General features: G+C 38.4%; 1 protein-coding gene across 1 annotated transcript; it reads left to right on the forward strand.

The window, feature by feature from the left end:
- The first annotated feature begins 1090 nt into the window (after nucleotides 1-1090).
- On the forward strand, nucleotides 1091-1471 carry LOC149246726 (uncharacterized). Its single transcript, XM_089442370.1, has one exon. The coding sequence runs from the start codon at nucleotides 1091-1093 to the stop codon at nucleotides 1469-1471; it is 381 nt and encodes a 126-aa protein (XP_089298496.1).
- Nucleotides 1472-20579: the final 19108 nt, after the last annotated feature.

A 20579-nucleotide genomic window follows, 5' to 3' on the forward strand; every position in this document is an offset into this window, starting at 1 on the left:
AAAAGTTTGATTTCGCATCCAAGGAGTACCCATGTTGCATACTTTTGATGGACCCTACTACACGAAAAATGAGAAATACATGAAAACGTTATTGCAATAACATTTTTTCATTTATTTCTCATTTTTCGTGTAGCAAGGTCCATCGAAAGTATGCAACATGGGTACTCCTTGGATGAGGAATTAAATTTTGCATCCAACGAATAATCCCACTCGAAATTTGAGTAAAACCTTAGGGCAATAAGTTGAAATAATGAGTTGAAAAAGTAGTTTTTATTTTATTATCTTTTTACTTTTTTACTCCAAAAATGGTGAATCATCCCCCATGGTTGACATCACCATCTTGAATCCTAATGGTTCTTATAAAGTTTATTTTGGTTGTACATTTTTCTTAGGAGGCCCATTTTAGACCTCAAAATTCCCCTAATGAGACGACGACAACGGTGGTTTTCTCCCACATTGAGTTTCCACCTAAAATCCCAGTGTTCATGTGTGTTGATATGTTTCTTGTGCGTTAATGATCTATATGTTCATTACTAATCATGGTTTATGCTTAATTAATGAATAATGAAGTAATGATACACTGGTTAAATATGAACAAATGATGTTTTTTCATGGTTTTGTCACTTGGGTAATAAGCTACATTAACTTAGGCCCCGCGCGCCACTGCTACCTCTGCGAGCGCCCCCCTGCGAACCCTCCTCACAGCCATGGCTTCAGAGGGAGGCTCTGAGCTTCCTTCCTCCCTCCCTCTTAAGCTCCTGGCCTTCAAGTAGCTAGTGGCCACTGCAGCAAGCGCCCAATTTCAGCCTCACAACAGAAGTTCGTCAAGAAGATGGAAGTAATCCCGATCGTCACTCTTCCAGCTGAAGAACCCTGTTGTGCTACCCTGAATATTGCAGAAAGAGTACTCATCAGCCAGTTCACTGGGTTATGGCCATCACCAAGAGCCATCGAATCGTGGGTGCAACGCAACTGGAGATCACTAGTTTCAGAAGGAATAAAATGCCACTTTGTCGGTAAGGATTATTTCGTTTTCATTTTTTACTGCATTAAAGATAATAACCTCATATTTAGAAACGTGCCATACTTCATGGGTCCCCAGGGCCTGTATCTGAACAAATGGACACCAGACTTTGATCCAGCCCAAGATGTGCCCTTGACTGTCCCTGTCTGGGTGCGCCTTCCTCATTTACCCTTGCACTATTGGAGTCCGAAGACTTTAGAAACCATCGGAAACACACTTGGAAAATACATTGACAGAGCAAACAGGAAGGGAAAATACTCCTGTGCCAGAATTTGTGTGAAGGTAGATCTGGAAGTTGGGTTTCCAGAAGCCATAAAACTAACAGTGGCAAAATGGTCTCATGTGCAAGAGCTGGATTATGAGCAACTTCCTTTCAAGTGCAGGCATTGCCATGGATATGGGCACTTTGCAAGAAACTGTAAAAAGAAAATGGAGGAAGAAGTATAGAAAATGAAAGGATATCAATGGAAAACGGTGCAAAAGACGACCTCATCAAAGCAGCACAACAAACCGAGAGGGAAAGGGGCTCAAGCAGGACCCATTGTGCCATCCACAGAGCTACAGCCGGAAGGGACAATACCCCCTAGAACAAATCTTCCCTCAAATTCCTTCGCCGCTCTCAACACACAAGAAGAATCCCCTGTTATGGCAAGTGACGCAGAATAGCAGGCCAATCCCCCATTAATCGAGGAAGGAAATGCAGGGTTTTCCCCTACCCAAACCGACTCCCCAGAAAGAGGCTCTTCACCATCCTCTTATGCAAACATGATAAGAAAGAAGCCCTCGAAATTGACAGGCTCATCGGAAGAGGAGACATTTGAAAGGCCCTCGAAGCAGGCAGGGAGGAAATCCCTCAAGGAAGCAAGAGAGGAAGAAGCAAAGAGGCAAAAAATGCAAGGAAGTCAGTCCACCCTAGAAATTTCCATAAGTAGAAATACCAGAGCACAGCCACCAAAGGGAGGCCTCTCCTCCACTACCCCAAATAAATAATGCGTATAGTCTCTTGGAACTGTAGAGGCTTGGGAAACCCCATGAAGGCTGCAGCTGTTAAAGATCTCATGAAAATAGAAACCCCAGATATCCTCATGCTCCAAGAGACAAAAATTGAATGGGAAGTCCTTCTAGAGTTAAGCAAAACGAATTGGAAGACCAAAGTTGGGATGGTCGTAAGTGCAAGGGGAACCTCAGGAGGACTTGCCACGGTCTGGATGGAGGAATTGTTCCAGCTGGAGAATTCCTTCAAGACTCAACATTGGATTTACACCGAGCTTTGACATAAAGCAAGTAAGCTCACTCTCACCCTGTTTAATCTTTATGTTCCTGTTCTCTACCTTGAGAAACAAGAGTGTTGGAAAACACTTCTCGATTTTGTAGACAACTTTTCTCCCATGAACATTGTAATAGCAGGATATCTAAACATTGTTCTTGACCCAAAAGAAAAAAGAGGGGGTAACAATAGCAGAGATCCATTGCTACCCCTTGTGGAGGACATAATTCAGCAGTGGGATCTTCTTGATCTTAAACCCAAGAAGGGGAGATACACTTGGACCAACAACAGAACAAGGGCAACCCACATCTCAGCTAGGCTTGACAGATTCCTAGTGCAGAGCACTCTTTTGATGGATAAGAGAATAGTATCATCGAGAATCCTACCAAAGCTCACCCCAGAACATAAACCCATCCTCTTACAACTGGATGAGGAAGAAAACCTCGGGTCTATACTGTTCCGCTTCAGCCCTTTGTGGATAGAGCAGGAAGGGTTTACGGACGTTGTTGCCAAGGCTTGGTCTATCACGGTCACTGGGTCACCTAGTTATGTATGGGAGAAAAAATTAAAAGCAACCAAAGAAACTCTGAAAGAGTGGGTCAAAACACCTACCAACACCTTTACCACATATAGAAAATATATTGTCCAAAAGTTAGCAGATTTACAGTTGGAGATGGAGGGCAAAGACATTACCACACAAGAATTGGAGAAAGAACAAGTTTCACAACTTGCTTCTTTCAGCTCCTTCAGAAAAGAAGAAGAATTTTGGCGGCTTAAGTCCTGAAGCCTATGGTTGAAAGCAGGTGACCGAAACATAGCCTTCTTCCACAGGCAATTCAGAGCCCACCTCTCCCGAAATCACATTTCAGAAATCACCTTAGCAGATGGGACAGTTGCCAAAGGTTTTGCCCAAGTTAAAGAAGCTGTTGAAACTCACTTTCAGCGGTTATATACAGAGGATGGAACAGGAGACGAGGTGATCTCCAATGAATTCCTCTCTCAGATCCCTTCCTTGGTTAATGAGGAGAATAACTCAAATCTTATGAAGCCCTTCACTGAGGAAGAAATCAGTAATGTAATTTGGGACATGGAGCCTGACAAAGCCCCAGGCCCAGATGGTTTCTCAACACACTTCTACAGAGCTTGTTGGACAATCATCAAATCTAACCTACTAAGAATGGAAAATGCTTTTCAGAAAAAGGTAAAAGTTGGAGGCAGCACCAAATCCACCTTTCTTGCCTTAATACCCAAAGAAGTGAATCCGGCTACCTTTGACAGATTTGGACCCATTTCGTTATGTAATGTCTCTTACAAAATTCTTGCTAAATTGTTTGCAAACAGTATTAAACCCCTGCTAAGTAAGCTCATTTCTCCTAGTCAAGGAGGGTTCGTAGCAGGAAGATATATTTTGGATAATGTGATACTTGTTCAGGAAACCATGTATTCCAGTCATTAGAGGAAGGATCAAGGGATGTTGATCAAGTTGGATATGACCAATACCTTTGATTGGTAAAACTTTCATTTCTTTATAAAGTTCCCCTCTCCTTTGGATTCAACCCAGCTTTTGTGAACTTGATCAAGGCCTGCACTGACAAACCTTGGATCGCCTCGCTAGTAAATGGTCGACCTGCCTCTTATTTCCAAGCTTCAAGGGGGATAAGGCAAGGATGATCGCTATTTCCCTTTCTGTACATAATAATGGCAGACACCTTGAGTAGGAAATTGATAGCGGAAATAAATAAAGTTACTCTCTCGGGCATCCGACTGAAGACTGGATTAGAACCAATCAACCATGCCTTGTTCGCAGATGATTCTCTACTATTGGGAGGAGTTTCTACACGAATAGCAAAGGAATTCAATGGGACCCTACAAATCCTCTGTACCATTTCAGGGGCGTTTATTAATAAAATAAAAAGTGCAATGTATAGTTGGAATACAGAGGAGCAAACCATACTCCGAATAGCTAGAATCCTAGACTTTCTGGGCCATGCCTCCTTGGACAAAATACAATACCTAGGACTACCTTTAACCCTAGGGGCTAATTGAGCCTCACTCTGGACTGAAGCCATCAGCAAGATCAAAACCAAGATAGCAGCTTGGGGTGGGCAGTGACTCAACTATGTTGGCAAGCTAATCCTCATAAAGTCTGTCCTTTCCTCTCTCCCTATCTATCAGGCCTCCTTCCTCCTAGCTCCAAAGACAATCACGAATCAGATTTCACAGCTGCTCAGAAACTTCCTATGGCAAGGAGGCAAAGGAAACGAGAGGAAACTTCACTTAGTTAGTTTGGACACAGTGAAAAGGCCAAAGCTGGAAGGACGTCTCCAGATTAGAGACCCTAGCCTGTCCAACATTGCCTTAGGTGGCAAAATTCTTTGGCAGCTCTACTCCAATAAACATCATCCAGTCAGCTAACTACTCTGGAATGAATACTTCAAAGGAGCCTCATTGAGAAACCTCCAAGCGAACAATGTTCCCAAAGGCACGCCACTTTGGAACCTATGTAGAAAAGGGCTTGCAACCTTCCAGGGTGCCTGGAATGGAGCAAATACTATGATATGGCAATAAAATCATGGGAAATTCCCCCCTTGAACACACAATGGAGTTAGCTGATCTCTGTGACTGACTCTCCCAGCACGGCTTGCACAGTCTTGCCGACATTTCGGCTTGGGACAGTCAGGGGAACTGGGAAGACTAGGTCTTCCCCAACCTGCCAGCACATTTACTTCACCAAAAGCACATTCTCTTGGATAAGCTGAAGGGCTCAGCACCTCTTAACTTACATGCATCGGATCTCTGGAGATGGGGGAAGATAAGAGTCTACACCCCTGCGCTTGGCTTTGTAGCCTTGCAATCCACACAAAATCAAGTTCTCAACCCTTCCATCTGGTAACACACATGGGACGTATACGGCATCCCCAAGGTAAATTTTTTCACTTGTTTACTTATTCACAAGAAAGTGTTGACAGGTGAAAATCTTGCCTGAAAAGGCATTATAGGGCCACATTGATGCATTTTGTGTAGATCGGCATATGAAAACGTGGACCACCTCTTTGTAAGCTATGCCTTTACCCAATTGGTATGGGCTCTCGTCCTCCACGGTCTTAATGCACCCGCCACTCTCCAGTGTACAGTCGTGGAACTCTTCTCCACCTGGACTGCAAGGTACCCTAGGACTCTCAGCGCACAATCACTGTGGAATCGGATCTGGCACTCCATTCCCAAGTTCATTTGCTAGAAGCTCTGGCTCACCCAAAATAACTGGATATTCAACAATGTAACGTCCTCTCCCTTGTCAGTGGTTGCCAGAGCTAAGGCGTCCTTGATGGAAGCTCTAGGGAACTACTCCAACAAGTTAGACGATACCCTCATAACTGAAGAACGAAGCTGGCTGGGAACCCTTCTCGTTCGGGTCAGCAAGAAAGTACCTGCTCGCCCCACATTCAATCCTGCTTGGCGCATCAAAACATTGGATGCAGAGTTCCAAACCTGGTGGAGGAAGCAGGGAAAGGTAATCGTTTTCATCGATGGTGCCTCTAAGGGAAATCCAAGGATCTCTGGTGCAGGTGGAGTGGTCTACTCTCAGGACAGCTCCTGAATAGATAGCTACAGCTGGGGACTAGGATAGAGCACAAACAATCAGGCCAAAATTCTCGGGTTTCTTAAAGATTGCCAGATCGCACAGGAGCATGGACGCAAAGCTCTTCAAGTCTTCGGGGACTCAGAGCTCTTGATAAAGACATTAAACTCAGAGGAGTGCTTTAGCAATCTGGCTCTCAACAATACTCTCCAGAGGTTGCGGGGCCTGTTGGTTTTCTTTACCTCTTCCTCCTTCTTTCACATCCTCTGCAGCTCAAACAAGGAGCCAAATATCAAAGCCAATGAGGGATGTTGTCTGACTCAAGGGTTTTTCAAAAAAAAAATCAGAAGAGCCCATGTGAATCGCCATACCTTAGCTCAACAACACTGCCCCGATCAAAATTTGGCCCGAGTAACCGTCGGATCTCAGCGATCAACGGTCTAGATTAAACAACAAAGAAACCTAAAGGAACTATCGGAACTGACCGATGGAGCAAATTAAGGGTCGTCTCATGTGAAAGAGCGCAAGAGTTAACGCAATGAAAAGGCAGTTTTATAACCGCGAGTGGTATTTCGGGCGGCAAAGCAATGGTAAGTGGTAACGAGGGCTTGGCTCCAATTCCACCAATCGGAGGACACGTAGTAGCGGAGGAGTGTGGGGAAACCACTTTATTGGGTGGTTAACCCTCGTGTGAGTTGTCAACTCGAAACAATTGAGAACCATCGGATCGAATAAGAGTAGATCAACGACGAAGGATCAATATGCAAGTTGGTCGATCGGGGATTGGGGTTTGGAAGCGTCACGCGATAATGCAAAGGGCCGATGGGTGCAAACCTGATGTAGTTATGTGCGCGATTTTATAAAGTTTGAAGTTCGACAGCTCAATCGCATATCAGAGGCAAAGGAGGTGTGTTGTAAAGTGAGCCGCGGAGGAGCCGATACCCGATTGCAATAAAGGTGGAACCTTAGAAAGCGTGTCAATACCATACTAAGGAGGAAAGGAATTTTTTGTGGATATTTCCCTTACAATGGTTTATAAGGAAATAACGTCGATGGAAGGTTTTTACATGTTATTTATATATAACCAATGATTAAGAAAGGAAAAGGTTAAATATACGTGGCTAAGGGGTATTGAAGATTAATGAGAGGGTTTTAAAAGTCCCGACAAGTATTTAGGGGCCTTAACCATTGGAGGCCAATCACGTCGCTAAAAGAATTGGTCTTTAATTTGACATCGCTGACTACTCTTCTCCGATGCGATTATTCAGGGATCGCAAAATGCACCATTTTATGTATTAAGGCCGCCACTTTGTAAAATACCTTCGCCAATGCGAAATTCCTTCAAGTCTCAAAACTAAGGAAAGATTGTAAGGCATAGTAAGGATTTGTGAACTCAAGCCTCCTTGTAATGTCGGTTGATTAGGCTACGGCCCAACCGTTGATCTATAAAAATATTAACCGTTTTAGTTTTAAAAAAAAATGAACAAATGATGAAATATATGAAAAGTTAGTTAACTGGATATACGCGGTTTGCATTTACCACAGTCATGTACATACGCGGGTTTCATGAATGACAATAGCGTACATAAATCATAATATGAAATGAAAAGTTTTAAAGTGAATTAAAATATTGATTCATCGTTGTCGCCCCCCACCCCCACCCCCCCCCCCCCCCCCTTAGTATTTTTCCCAACAATTGGTATTAGAGCCAAAGGTCTCGAGTTCAAATCACACCTAACTCGCGCTGGGGGGGGGCTGTTGTTGGACATTGGATAAACCAACATTCCTTGTGTGTTTCATGACATGTGCCTAACTGTCTCTCGTGGATTTGTCTCTAGCGATGCGTCTGTTTACTAAAACATGTGGGTTTTGGTGTAATGACAATCATGACTCCAACATACTAACGATTCAATGGTTTTTTCCCGCATTAAGTTTCCACGTAAAATTTCTTATATACCGTTCATGTGATGTGACATTGATTAACATACTATGGAGTTGGTGCTAATAAATTATTGTACTCTTTATAAATATCAGAAACCATTCAGTGGTTTTTTCCCGCATTAGGTTTCCACGTAAAATTTCTTATGTATCGTTCATGTGATGTGACGTTGATTTTGTGATTTGATTTAATGCTAATGATAATTAATGCTCTGTAAGTGTAAAATTATTTAAAAGACACGAAATACAGATTCACCACCTTTGAGTATTTTTAAGACGTATAACTTATAGCCTCTATGTCAACAACATACTTTAGATAAATATGACATACTTTAAGTAAATAACTCATTGATTAATTCTCAAAAATTAAAATACACATACACACATAATACTTCTAAAATTAACTTAATTAATAGATACACACTTTATATAAAAATTCATAAAAATTTTGAGCTCAGATTTCATTAAATTTCTTGAAATTCATAATATTTTAATTGTAATTCTCCATTAAAAAGACTGAAAAAAAAAAGAGAAGAAAAGAAAGGAAAAAAAACCAAAAAGATATCCACCTCTTATCCACCTCTTTTCTAAAATACAAATGAATAAACCACATATATAATATATAATAGATAGGGGATTGAAAAGAAAAAAAATTGTTCTTACCAGATCTAAGTGCAAAGTTGTAATATTTAAGATAAACTTTATTTAATTTGAAAATATTTTATCTATATATCTCGCGTATTCATAAACAACGAGATGTGACATGATTTCAAAATGTCACTTAATAATTCATTTATATGATTTTCAAATGTAATTATTGCTCCCGTGACATCACGTTATAAAGATATAATGTTTAAAACATATAATTTCAGTTTAAAAATGGAGTAAATTAATATAAAGTTTAAAGCATATAGTTTTTAGTTTTAAAAGGGAGTAAATTGACTTTAAAAATAAGGTTGTATAGCTAGCTTTCTGCCATTTAGTTTAATAAAATAATGTCATGATGTGTTGTATGTACTCTAAACAATAATAAAATTTAGAAAAAAATCTTTCAGATTAATCACATTGATAGGATTTGGTTACATTTTGAATCAGCGACTATGGTTCATCCTCAGGACTAGGTGAGATATCCATCGATCATAAGGAATAAATAGTAAGGATTCAACATTGCCCAGAAATAGCCATTAAAAACTAGGTGTTAGTGAATTAGTTAATAGGTAAAGAAATTAATTATTAGGGAGTTAGTGGTAAGGATTTATTTCATTAAAATATTCTATGTTTAGTTAAAAATAGTTGTTAAAGAATAATTAAAAATAAAATATTGAATTTAAATTGATGTAAAGAAGTTATTTATTAATAAATTATATCATTTTATTGTTAGAGGTTGACCAATTAGAAAACTAGTTGTTAGGAAACTAGAAACTTTATCCCAATGTAATCAAATAATTATTAAAATTAAGTTTATATTATTCAAATTAAAGGATAATAAGAAAAATACTACCAGAAATTTTATAATGTTAAGCTATATATATATATATATATAGATAAAGTAAAAACAATGAACAAAAAATAATAATAAAAATAGTAATAACAATGAAAAAAAAAAAGAGATCAAGGCAGAAAACAAAAGAGAAAAAGCCAGAAAGAGAAAGAGGAGGAGAGGGGAAAAGAAGGGAATGATGACTTACGATGAGAGAGCTGGAATCTAGCTCTTACTCAATTTCCAACCATCATCCCTATTAAGATTTTTGGCATGCCTTTCTATCTCAATCGCCTCTCTAAGCTTCCTATGGTGGAAGTGGTCGACCTTAGTGATGACTTTGGATTCTTCAATGCAGACATGGTGCTTTGATTTTTCTGCATGCTCGGCTAAGGTTGATGAGCGGGAGCGATTGTGTCTAATGTCTGCAGCATGCTCATTGATCCTCTGCTTAATAGATCTACCTGTTTCTCCAATGTAGGGGATCCCACAGGAGCAAGGAACAAGGTAGACCCCTTTCGAGTCCTTAGGATCAATAGGGTATTTAACAGATCTAAGAGAATTCTTAATTGTATTGAGAGATTTGAACGACGAAGCGATATTTATATTCTTGAGGATATGGGCGATCCTATCTGTGGTTCCTTGGATATACGGGAGATGAACCTTAGAGATAGGATCATCACAAGCAGGTTTAACTCTAGGATCTTTGCAGGCTTTGTGAAAGGCCTTGAGTCTTTGAGATCTGCTATACCCAATATTTCTAAACACTTCAAGGAGATGGGATTTCTCCTTTTCAAGGTGGCTATCATCAGAGATTCTTAGAGCACAGGTAGCCACAGTGCTAAGAACCTTGAATTTATGAGCCGGGAGATGATGAGAACTTGCATGGAGATACTGTTCCGTGTGAGTCTTTTTCCTATAGACTTGGTGACAAATGGAACCGACACTTATCCTTGAAAGGAGAATGTCGAGAAAGGGAAGGTGACCATCCATCTCCACTTCCATCGTGAACTTGATGGAGTCAGATTGAGAGTTAAGGTGGTTAAGAAATAGGTCGAGTTTCTCCCTACCATGAGGCCAGATGACACAAGTATCATCAACAAACCTCTTCCATTTTTTAGGGAAAAATTGAGCAGTGGCTAAGGCCTTGGTCTCAAAATCTTCCATAAACAAGTTGGCGACAATAGGGGAAAGAGGGGAGCCCATCGCAACACCGCAGGTTTGTTCATAGAACTCACCTTGGAAACTGAAGAAGGTCGAGGTGAGGCAGAGGCCAACTAACTTGGCAGTGTCTTTGTCAGTGATGCGATTTATGATATCAATGGCTTCTTGGATGGGGATTTTGGTGTACAAGGAGACAACATCAAAACTAACCAGCAAATCACCCGGTTCCAATTTGATATCTCTCCACTCTTGAATAAAGGAGGCAGAGTCTTTAACAAAAGAATCAATGCGCCCAACAAGAGGCTTAAGCTTCTGAGCTAAGAATTTAGCAAGAAGATAGGTGGGACCACCTATTGTGTTAATAATAGGTCTTAGGGGGGCCCCGGATTTATGAATCTTTGGGAGGCCATAGATCCTAGGGGTGAGGGGATTGCTCTCAATGAGCTTACGGGAAAGAGGATTAAGAGACAGATCTGACTTAATAGCGGTTGCTACCTCCTTAGAGACAGACTTAAGGGGATTCTTCTTAAGTTTGATATAACTCCCACTGTTAGATAGATGGTCTAACATTTTGTGGACATAATCAGACCTATCAAGAATGACAACAACTCCGCCTTTGTCTGCTCTAAGGACCACAATGTCAGGGTCATCCCTTAGGGATTTAAGGGCAAGAAACTCAACCTTGCTGAGGTTTTTCTTAGGAGGTTTAGCCTTCCTAAGAACAACAACACAATCTTGCCTGACAGCTTCCTTAACATTATCTGGAAGGTCTTTAATACCATACTCAATGCTACAAATAATGTCATCAGTAGGAATCTTATTCGAGGCAAGGGCAAAATTGAGACCTTTATTAAGAAGACTAAAGATAAATGTTATATATAATTATATGAATATTTGTTTAACTTTTTTTATTATTTTTTTTAATATAATTAAACATTTTTTTGATAGATAAAGGTTATATATATAATTGACATTGAAGAGAATGATAACAAGTTAATAATTATTTAGTTAATATTGAATGATGGCAATTTTTTTATATAATGTACACATGTTATGTCGTTAAAGTATATATTGATATAATGAGAGTTGTACAAATTGTATACATGTGATTTTTACATATTTTTTCCAAATTTATATTTTTTAAATTATTTTTTTGTAAATTAAAAAATAAAACCCATAAAAATTGTCTATTCAATACTTTACACCAATGAGAAAATGGAATTTCTGAATTTAATTACAAACCATTTGTGTTTATGGTACATAGTAATTAATATATAATGTTATTTTTCAAATTATTTATATTTGTTGTACATAGTAATTAGTGATATAGTACATAGCAATTAATAATAGAGTACACAAAAGACAATTCTTGTCATCATTACACAATAAGAGGGGAGACATTTCAACCAATCATATTTGAGATAAATAGAAATAAATTTTATTTTAAAATAATAAATTTAATTTCATAATGTTAAACTTTGGATAGACTTTAATTTTTTTTAGTCAAAAAAAACTAATAGCAAGTCAATGAAAAACTCAATACTTTATATCCTGCCAACCACAAGTATAATAATAGATTTTCTGGTGAGATTTTGGTAAGAATTGGCTAAAATTTTTAGAAATTTTAGGTATAGCTATCTAGCTTCAAGATTTTAGGTATCTTTGAAATTTTTGATGGTGTTAAATCCATTTCCACCATAAATATAAGATTCAAACACTTTTACCATTAAATTTTTTAGAAAAAATAAGAAAAAAAAAAAAAATTCAAATCCCCTATTTCCAATCTGCCAGCCAATTTCCTCTATTAATAAACAACTTCTATAATTTCGCAATTGAACAAATAAATTTTATTATTTGTTATAAATAATTTAATTTAACTAATATTATATTGAAACAAGCATTATTAAAAATAAGATTTATTGCCCATATATCACCATCATAAAGCATTATTAAAAATAAGATTTATTGATTCTGGAATGAATCACGTGACATGTAAGTTGTGGGTGTCCTAACAAAAATAGTTGGTACCACATGTGCATTGAATTAGGAAATGCGTTGGCGTTGATTTAGCAACGATGGAAGAATCTATGAGGTTGTCCACATGGGTCCTATGAGCATATCAATGATCCCCATGTTCTATGGAAGAGCATTTAAAGATTATGACACACCACAACAAATGACATGATATAAAGGTCATGAGCCTAGTTCTTAATGAGACTTGGTTCCCTAAGTTTGGAGGCCTCTTTAGATGTCAGAAATTAGAAATTGAATGTGATTAATCTACCCTAAATTTAGAGGCCTCTTTAGATCTTAGAAATTAGAAAATGAATGAGATTAATCCTTAACTTTGAGATCAAATTTATATCATGTTTATATTTCCAAAATTAAAAATTGAATGAGATTAGTTCCGGGTATCATGTTAGAATGAGATCTATTCTGTAATTAGATATCAAACCTTCATTAGACTTAAATGTCTCAAATTATAAAAATGGTTTATAATGTATGCTATGGTTTAGTGATTTGTAATTTTATATATATATATATTATTTATTTGTTTTATATTAAATATGAATAAAATTATATATCTTTTTATATTAAAAAAATAATAATAAAATAAAATAGTTTATTCATAAAATGATATTAAAACGAGATGAAATGGAGGTGCATAAGTAAATATTTTGTTTATTTTATTTGTGTAATGCCAGTTTTGTTCAGTATATTCACAATCTTTAAAATTGTGAGAATATATTTTAATTCTCTTATATAATTATTAATCATCATAAAAGCTTTTAAAGATATTGTAAACATAATTTATCTTATATAATTATTAATCATCGTAAAAGCTTTTAAAGATATTGTAAACATAATCTATTTTATATGAAATAAAATTAATTTGAAATTATAATTTTATTTACAAATATTTAATTTAAATAACATGATTTTCTTATTGAAATACAACTATGTTATTTAAGTAATATATATTAGTAATAATACAAATAAATTAATAATAACATTAAAAAACAAAAATACATTAAATTTATAATTAAAAATATATTAATAACAACCTAAAATCCAAGAATACATAGATTTATAATTAAATAAAACCCATATAATTATAATTAAATAAAAACTTTACTAAAAGAAAGTCCTAAAATATATAAAATATTTTTTTTAATACAATATCAATTTGTTTTTTTCATTCTTCGTTTTTATTAAAACTTCAATTTTATATTAAAAAAACCAAACCCTTTTCCAACTTGTTCATTGGTGGTGAGGCAATTAAACTAACACTATGATAACATTATTTATATATTTATTTTAGAGGTAAGGTCCCTAGTCTAATATAGCCGTTAGCCTAGTTAGCCGTTGGAGACTCTCCTCAAGCTATTTAACATGCAAAGCTGGATCTGGTTTTTCAACTTATGCTGACGATGAACCACACTAGTTGGTTCGAAATGCGTCGACAAATGATAGATCTTGTGATTTATGCCGAAAAATCTTTCATAAACCTGATATAGATCACAGAAGCCTCAATTCAACAACATGGTTTTTCTTCCTCTTTATTTTTATTTCTTATGAATCATTCTTCCGTATGTTAAAGGTTTCAAATCTCACAAAATCTCAATCTTTTAAGTACATATTTTTTTATTTTTATTTTAATAATACAATGAAAAAACTTATCACAGGTTTTGTTACCATTACAATGTGTGAATTTATTATTTTCTTAAATCTTTAAATTTTTATTTTTATTAATAAAAAATAATAATAAAAAAATTCTAGTATAAATTTCTTTTCAATGTATATTTGAAATTGAATATAATATGTATTTATTTATAATTTTTTAAATTCAATTGAAATACAAAATAATCTTTAATATTTTAATTTTAGTTTTTTATTTTATTATATATCAATTTATTTTTAATTTTATATTTTATTATATATCTATTTATACCAAAAAAATCCATTCAATAACCTCAAAAATCTTTAATAGTTACATTATATAATCTCAATATTTAAAAATTTGAATTTCATTTAAAAGCTTATGTTAGTTATGTATTAAAAAAAATCAATATAAATCATGGTACGGTACCATTAACTTATTATCCTACTCTCTCATAAGTATTGATAGCTAGTATGTATGTAAGTAATAATCTTAATGAGGGAGAATGGAAATAAGAAAGTGAAAGAGAAAAACAATGTGCATATTGTAAATCTCACAAGACAGCTTCACTTGAACAAATAAAAATAAAAAATAAGTTAATAAAGGGAGTGAGAAAGATAGAAAATATTAATATTAAGAAAGTCGAGTTTTTTTTTTTTAAAGAAAGTGGTAATTATTAAGTTGTTAGGATTCACTAAGGTAGTAGTTGTGTTTATTTTTGTTATTATGGTTATTTTTATTTTTATTTTTTTGGGTTAAGATATTGGTTTGGTTAAGATATTGGTTTGGTTATATTAATATGTGTTTGGTGTGATTGCAGTAGTATTTGTTATAATTTAAATATTCAACTGCAAGAAAATTTGGTGGTCTAATTGTAGTTGGTATTAACAATATGTTTTATTTTAGTTTTTATAGATCAATAGGTTTAGCTTAGGTATAACACTTTATAATTAACAAGGAATTTCATAAACACCATGGTGCAATAAGGGGCCAATTTTGTCCTTTATATTCTTAAATATGTTCGTAAAAGTTTTGTGAGCTTCAAGATGGCTTTGATGTATTTTTTATGAGGATTTTTTAAATATTCTCAATGATGCCTTGTATGTAGGGAAGATACACTTGGACATTCATGTTACAAAATTACAGAAGCGTTGGGTTTTTAAGTGGTTATGTTTGTGAAAATATTGACTTATTGGAGTAATCATTTTTTCGCGAGGCCTAGTTGAGATGGGTTCCCCCTAACACAAGTGGTGTTTATGATCTAGGTCGTCATCGAAGGTTGTCTCAAAAGCACTAGCAGTTCTTGAGTTTCTTTTTCCAACTACATGTTTTGGGTCTTTCTTGTGCTTTTTTAAGCACAGTTAATGCCCCATGCTTGACGAGTCAGCACCAGCTTACAGGCCTCTCCCACCTTTGACTCTCCGCTGAACCCATCTCTGCCTCCTTCCATGCCATTGAACGCGCCTTCTTACTCTTTCACTCAAGCTGGCCCTTCAAACCCTTCACCCCTGGCACAATCATTCGCTCATCCTGGATCCAGCAGTGTAAACCCTAACTCACCGATTCAGTCTGGATGCTTTAGCTCGCCCATCCCAAACCCTAGACCCGCATTGTCTACTCCTCGCAGTTCCTCGGAAGCGTGCAGAAATTTACTAAGGGAGCACCCCACGGGTCGGCGCACGGATAAGCCCAAAAAGGGTAGGTGCCTCAGAGCAATGGACTCAGACATAAACCTAACCTACGGTGAAGATGTACCTATGGGCGATGCGGTTGACACGGCGAGGAAGGTTCTTGTTGGGCGAGTACACGACAGAAACTATTCGGTGGAGTGCCTCCAACAATGGACCATGGAAGTATGGGGCTCTCTGTTGAAGGAAATCCCCGTTATTAGGGTTTTGGCTCAAGGTTGGTTTGCCCTCTGATTTCACAGGGAGGAGTACACGGACTGGATTCTTTCCCACTACTGGCATATTGAGTTAGCCCCTGTGCTACTCAAGAGATGGGATCCCCTGTTTGATCCTAATCACGAACAGTTAGGAGCAGGACCAATTTGGGTCAGACTTTTAGGGTTACCCATGCAGTTTTGGACCCCCAAGGTATTCAAACACATCGGCGACGCACTGGGGACTTACCTTGAGCACGACCAATCCTATGAGAAAACCAGAATCATGACCATGGCAAGGATTCTGGTCCACCTTGATGCCAGGGAGGGACTTGAAGAGAAAATCACTTTACCCAGGTGGCATTTCTCTTGTAGACAACTCCTTGACTATGAAGGAGTCCCTTTCCGTTGTAGAAGGTGCCACAAGGTGGGTCACCTGTACAAGGATTGTCCTCTACTTCATTCGCCGGCATCGGAGAACTCTTGAGGGATAAAACATCATCTCTCGGAAGAGCCGAACATGAGTGACTAGCAACAACGACCTGCCCCATGAGAGGCTGCGGAAGGGGTGACACAGAAGGCAAAGAATCCACAAAAGACTCCTCCCTCACCACCTTGTACGCACTCCAAATCAGCTGCGGGATCGGCTTCCCCTCCAGGTAATGAATCTATTCCCATAACCTCTGTGTTTCTTTCAGATGTTATGATTTCTTCAATTCATATACCTGCGACCCCCCTTACCACCTCCCATCGCCCCATCCCCACCATCACTTGCACCATCATACCCCCCCCACCCCCAACCACTTTCTCAACTACTCCTACATCACTCTGGGGAAATTCTACCCCCCCTCCATATAACTCCTCCCCCTCTAGGATGGGGTCACATCCCTACAATCTTAGATCCAGATCTCTACACATTTCTCCCCAACTTGGATTGGGCTCATCCACCACAAACACTGACCCAAAGCCCACCAAAGGGCACCCATCCAAGATAAAAAAAGCCATCAGAACAGCGGTGGCTAATGTGGCGCGAGGTTGTCAAACCACCATTGAAAGGGCACTTAGAGCATCCGAGCCCTCTATCCCTGTTCCCCCATGATCTGGATATCCTACAACTGTAGGGGACTAGCCAACCCCAAAAAGAGATTGGCTCTGAAATGTCTATTGCACAACTCCAACTGTGACATCCTACTACTCCAAGAAACTCTTGGTTCATCTGATTTCATATCCAAAACCCTTCACTCCATCCTACCGGGATGGTGTTTACAAGGATTGGATGCGGTTGGCAGATCGAGGGGTCTCACCATGGGAATCAACCCCAGAACAGTCAAGCATATCTCATCCCAAGGAGCAATAGTCTTCATTGGTATGGATATTTTTGTGAGTAAACTGGGGATCCAGTTAAAGGTGATTAACATATAAGCTCCTAATCAGAACAAACTTGATTTTTGGCACTCCATGCTAGACCACCCTCTTGTCACGGGATCCACCATCATCAGAGGAGATTTAAAATTTTCAATGGGTATTGAGGAATCATGGGGCCAACACTCACAGATTGACCCCATTTTGGACTAGATGAGCACACTGCTAGAGACCTATAAACTCATTGATGTGCCCATGAACAAGAAAATGCCCACTTGGCATAACAGAAGGACTGGTGTGGCTGCCCTGGTTTGGAGACTGGATCGCTTTCTGATACATGAAGACCTCCTCTGTTCCCTTACCCTTTACCGGCAATGGGTAGGTATTGGGGGACTATTTGATCATTCTCCCATATATCTACAAATCTCGAGCCCTTCAAAAAGGCCTCGTGCCCCCTTTAAATTTAATTCTGGATACCTAAAAGACCCTAATTACATCAAACTGGTATCAGATTTTTGGATCGCACAACCCCCTCTCAGGGAGCAGAGAGTGGTTGCTGACTTTTGTGGGCACCTAAACAAACTCAGAACTCTTACTATGGAATGGTCAAAGAAGAAAAAAATGAGAGATGAACAGACCCTGAAGGACATAGAAGTGCAGATTGCCTGCCTCACAGATGAAAAGGGGCTTGGTTACCTATCAAATGATACAAGGCTCCAACTTGTGAATCTGGAAACACAGAAGGCAAAGATCCTACTTGAAGAAGAAGAATTGTCGAGGCTAAGAAGCAGAGCTATATGGCTCCATGCTGGCAATGGAAACACTAAGTTTTTTCACAACTTCGCCAATGGTAGAAAGGCCTCAAATACCATTTGGTAGCTACCTTGTGAACAGGATGGCTAGACCTCCACCCACCCTCAATTAGCCAGGCTAGGGATTTCTCATTTTAAAAATCAGTTCAAAGCCCCAACAGCCATTACCCTTCTTGATATCATTAATCTGGCTGGACATTTCCCAAGTTTTGTAAATCCAGAGGAATCCGTAGACCTACTTCAACCCGTCACTATGGGGGAACTGGAGAGCACCCTAAAATGGTTCAAGAAGGATAAAAGTCCTAGTTCGGATGGCTGGACGGTTGAATTCTACACTACATTTCTTGACATCATGGGACATGACCTTCTGGAGATCAACGAAGAAAGTAGGACTACTAGGCAGATCCATCCCCCCTTAAATTTCACCTACTTGGCTCTGATCCCTAAATCAGACTCCCCAGCCTCTTTCAATGACTTCCGTCCTATCTCTCTGTGCAACTGCCTGTACAAAATTATTTCCAAAATCATTTCCAATCGTATAAAGCCCAGCTTATCCAATCACATTTCCCAGGAGCAATTTGCCTTCCTTCACCATAGACATATCCAGGATGCTATTGGCTCAGCCCGGGAAGCCCTACACTCTATAAAACTCAAGAAACTCAAGGGACTGACTCTCAAAATAGATCTATCAAAAGCATTTGACAAAGTCAGCTGGTTATACATTAGAATGATCATCACCCATTTGGGTTTTCCTCCGGCTCTCACCAACTGGATAATGGGATGCATCTCCACTGTATCTTTTGCCATACTCATCAATGGGTCAGCCACTCCCTCCTTTCATATTGACAGAGGCATAAGGCAAGGATGCCCTCTATCCCTGTTACTTTTCCTCCTAGTCATGGAAGGACTGAGCAGGTTGATTGACACTGAAAAAAGAAGGGGGGGACTCAGGGACTAAAAATTATGGATCACTTCAATCTGACTCATCTCCTCTTTGTGGATGACATTCTAATTTTCTTGAGTGGAAGTGTTCTGGACACCACATCCATGAATGAGATTCTAAATCTCTTCTGTAGAGCAACAGGAATGGAAATCAATCGGGGGAAATCCACCATCTCATTATCCAATTGTACTCAGCAGGAAATACAACTTTCACTACAAAAATTTCCATTTCAAGTCACTGAACTGAAGGAGGGGCTTAAGTATCTTGGCTTCAGGCTTAAACCCGATGGATAAAAAATTGTTAACTGGACCTGGCTCATCACCAAAGTGGAGAAAAGAATAAATTGTTGGTGTTACAGATTCCTATCTAGGGCTGGAAGATTAATTCTTATCAAATCAGTCCAAAAAGCCACTCAAGTATTTTGGATGTCACTGGCCTGGATCCCAAGAGGGATACTCCACAGAATTCAACAAGCTTGTTGTCAATTTCTTTGGAAGGGAAGAAAGGAAGGAAAACCATTTGCCTGGGTCAAATGGATCAGAATAGCCACCCCAAAAAAATGGGGAGGATGGGGTCTCAAACAACTTCCTGCCTTTGCACAAGCCTTAGCTGCAAAACAGGGATGGCTATTACTAAAGCAAAAAAGCCTCTGGTCAGAGGTAATCACCCACAAATACATTTGGCCTTCAACTATCATTGACTAGATAAGAAGACCATCCTGGAACAGAAAAGGCATCTCGGTGATCTAGAGAGCCATTCTAAATACTCTCCCCATTATCAAGGATGGACTATTATGGAAAATTGGGAATGGAGCCTCTGTTCGTATTGGGATTGATCCCTGGATCGAAAGTGGAAACTCTCGCCAACTCCCACTCGAGCTTATAAATCACTTAAACAGCAGAGGCATAAAGTATATAGAACAACTCAGAGATCAACATAACTCCACTTTTCTCACTCAAGCTTGGCTATTCGGACAAAACTGGAACATTCCTATTGAATGGAATAGGACATGGAAAAACTTCATATAAGAACTCACAGAATCACATGTCAAATTAAAAAATGAAGAAGATGAACTCATTTGGGCTCACTCCAAAATGGAACATTATTCCTCCAAGTAGGGCTACGACATTATAATTGTTGAGTCCAAACCAGAGGCCATAAGTAGTTGGTGGAAATCCATTTGGAAACTAAAAGCCCCCTTGCGCACAAGACTGCTGATGTGGAACATACTTGAAAATAAGATCCCCACTAGATCCTATTTAAAAAAGAGGGCTTTCATGGGTCCTACCTAGTGTGTACTCTACCACCAAGAGGAGGAATTGACTCAGCATCTCTTCCTAACCTGCCCGATCACAACAAACGTATGGGTACAAATTCTCACAACTCTAAATCTGAACATGAGATGGCATGGAGCTGATATTTTATCTGCATGGGACAACTGGTAGGGTTTTGCAGCGGAAAGAATA

The sequence above is a fragment of the Pinus tabuliformis genome, chromosome 7 (genome assembly GCF_031772625.1).
Source record: "Pinus tabuliformis cultivar Carrire ecotype Pingquan chromosome 7, CPIR1, whole genome shotgun sequence".
NCBI classification, from domain to species: domain Eukaryota; kingdom Viridiplantae; phylum Streptophyta; class Pinopsida; order Pinales; family Pinaceae; genus Pinus; species Pinus tabuliformis.

Excerpts from the sequence above, each read along its gene's own strand:
- LOC149246726 (XM_089442370.1), top strand. The coding sequence starts at position 1,091 with ATGGGTCCCCAGGGCCTGTATCTGAACAAATGGACACCAGACTTTGAT.